The following is a 685-nucleotide window of genomic DNA, read 5'->3' as shown; positions in this document are numbered from 1 at the left end:
CCCGACCCCGCCCCGGCCCGGCTTACTTGAGGTGGACCTCGGTGCACTGGCGCTGGGGGGCGAAGCAGGCGATGGCCCACACCTTGATCTCGATGCCCGTGTGGAACTGCTTGTTCCTCATGTCCCAGACGCCCTGCACAGGGGTGGCGATTGCTTTGTTCTGCAAACAGCAAGGGGCCTGGAGTGAGACCGCGCCGCAGCGCTCCGCCGGCCGGCCCTCCTGGCCAGGCCGCGGCTGCCCGGTTCCTCACCGCTGCACGCAGGCTGAGCGGGGGCGGCCAGGGCTGGGGCGCCGTTCAGGCCTTGCGACACCGACGGGGTGAAGCTCCCGCTGTGGGGGCTCCCCGCCTCAGAAAGCGCGCCCTTAGCTGCCTCGCCCACCCCCACACGCCCCCGACAGCAGAGGGGGCGCCCCCCGCCCGCTGCCGCCCTGCCCCCCGACTCTGGGCTGGTCAGAGGGCTCCTGGAGGAAGCAGGACAGGGCTGTCCCACGTGACTCCCACTTACACTTTGGGTTTGGTTTTGTTTTTAAAGACTTTACTTGTGCACACAGAACCGGGGTACAGGCCAGAGGTGCAGGGGCGGTGAGAGGCGTCCCCAGACAGGGTGGGGAGCAGGACAGGCCGGCTGAGGAGAGGTCTGCCGCGCCCTGCGGGCACCTCCGGGGCCGGCGGGGATCGAACTC

At 69.6% G+C, this 685-nt stretch overlaps 1 protein-coding gene across 1 annotated transcript in view; it reads right to left on the bottom strand.

Annotated features, from left to right (window-relative positions):
- AGO2 (argonaute RISC catalytic component 2) overlaps positions 1-685 on the bottom strand; it is a 13,151-nt gene that overhangs the window by 9,979 nt on the left and 2,487 nt on the right. Inside the window, exon 3 of the mRNA XM_012722890.1 lies at positions 27-160. Coding sequence (XP_012578344.1) covers positions 27-160 — 134 coding nt within the window. The remainder of the gene's footprint in view (positions 1-26; positions 161-685) is intronic.

This window comes from Condylura cristata, unplaced genomic scaffold (genome assembly GCF_000260355.1).
Source record: "Condylura cristata isolate star-nosed mole 26May11 unplaced genomic scaffold, ConCri1.0 scaffold00009, whole genome shotgun sequence".
Classification (NCBI taxonomy): Eukaryota; Metazoa; Chordata; class Mammalia; order Eulipotyphla; family Talpidae; genus Condylura; species Condylura cristata.
The sequence above is the reverse complement of the archived record's forward strand: the minus strand, read 5'-3'. Positions and strand labels throughout refer to the sequence as shown.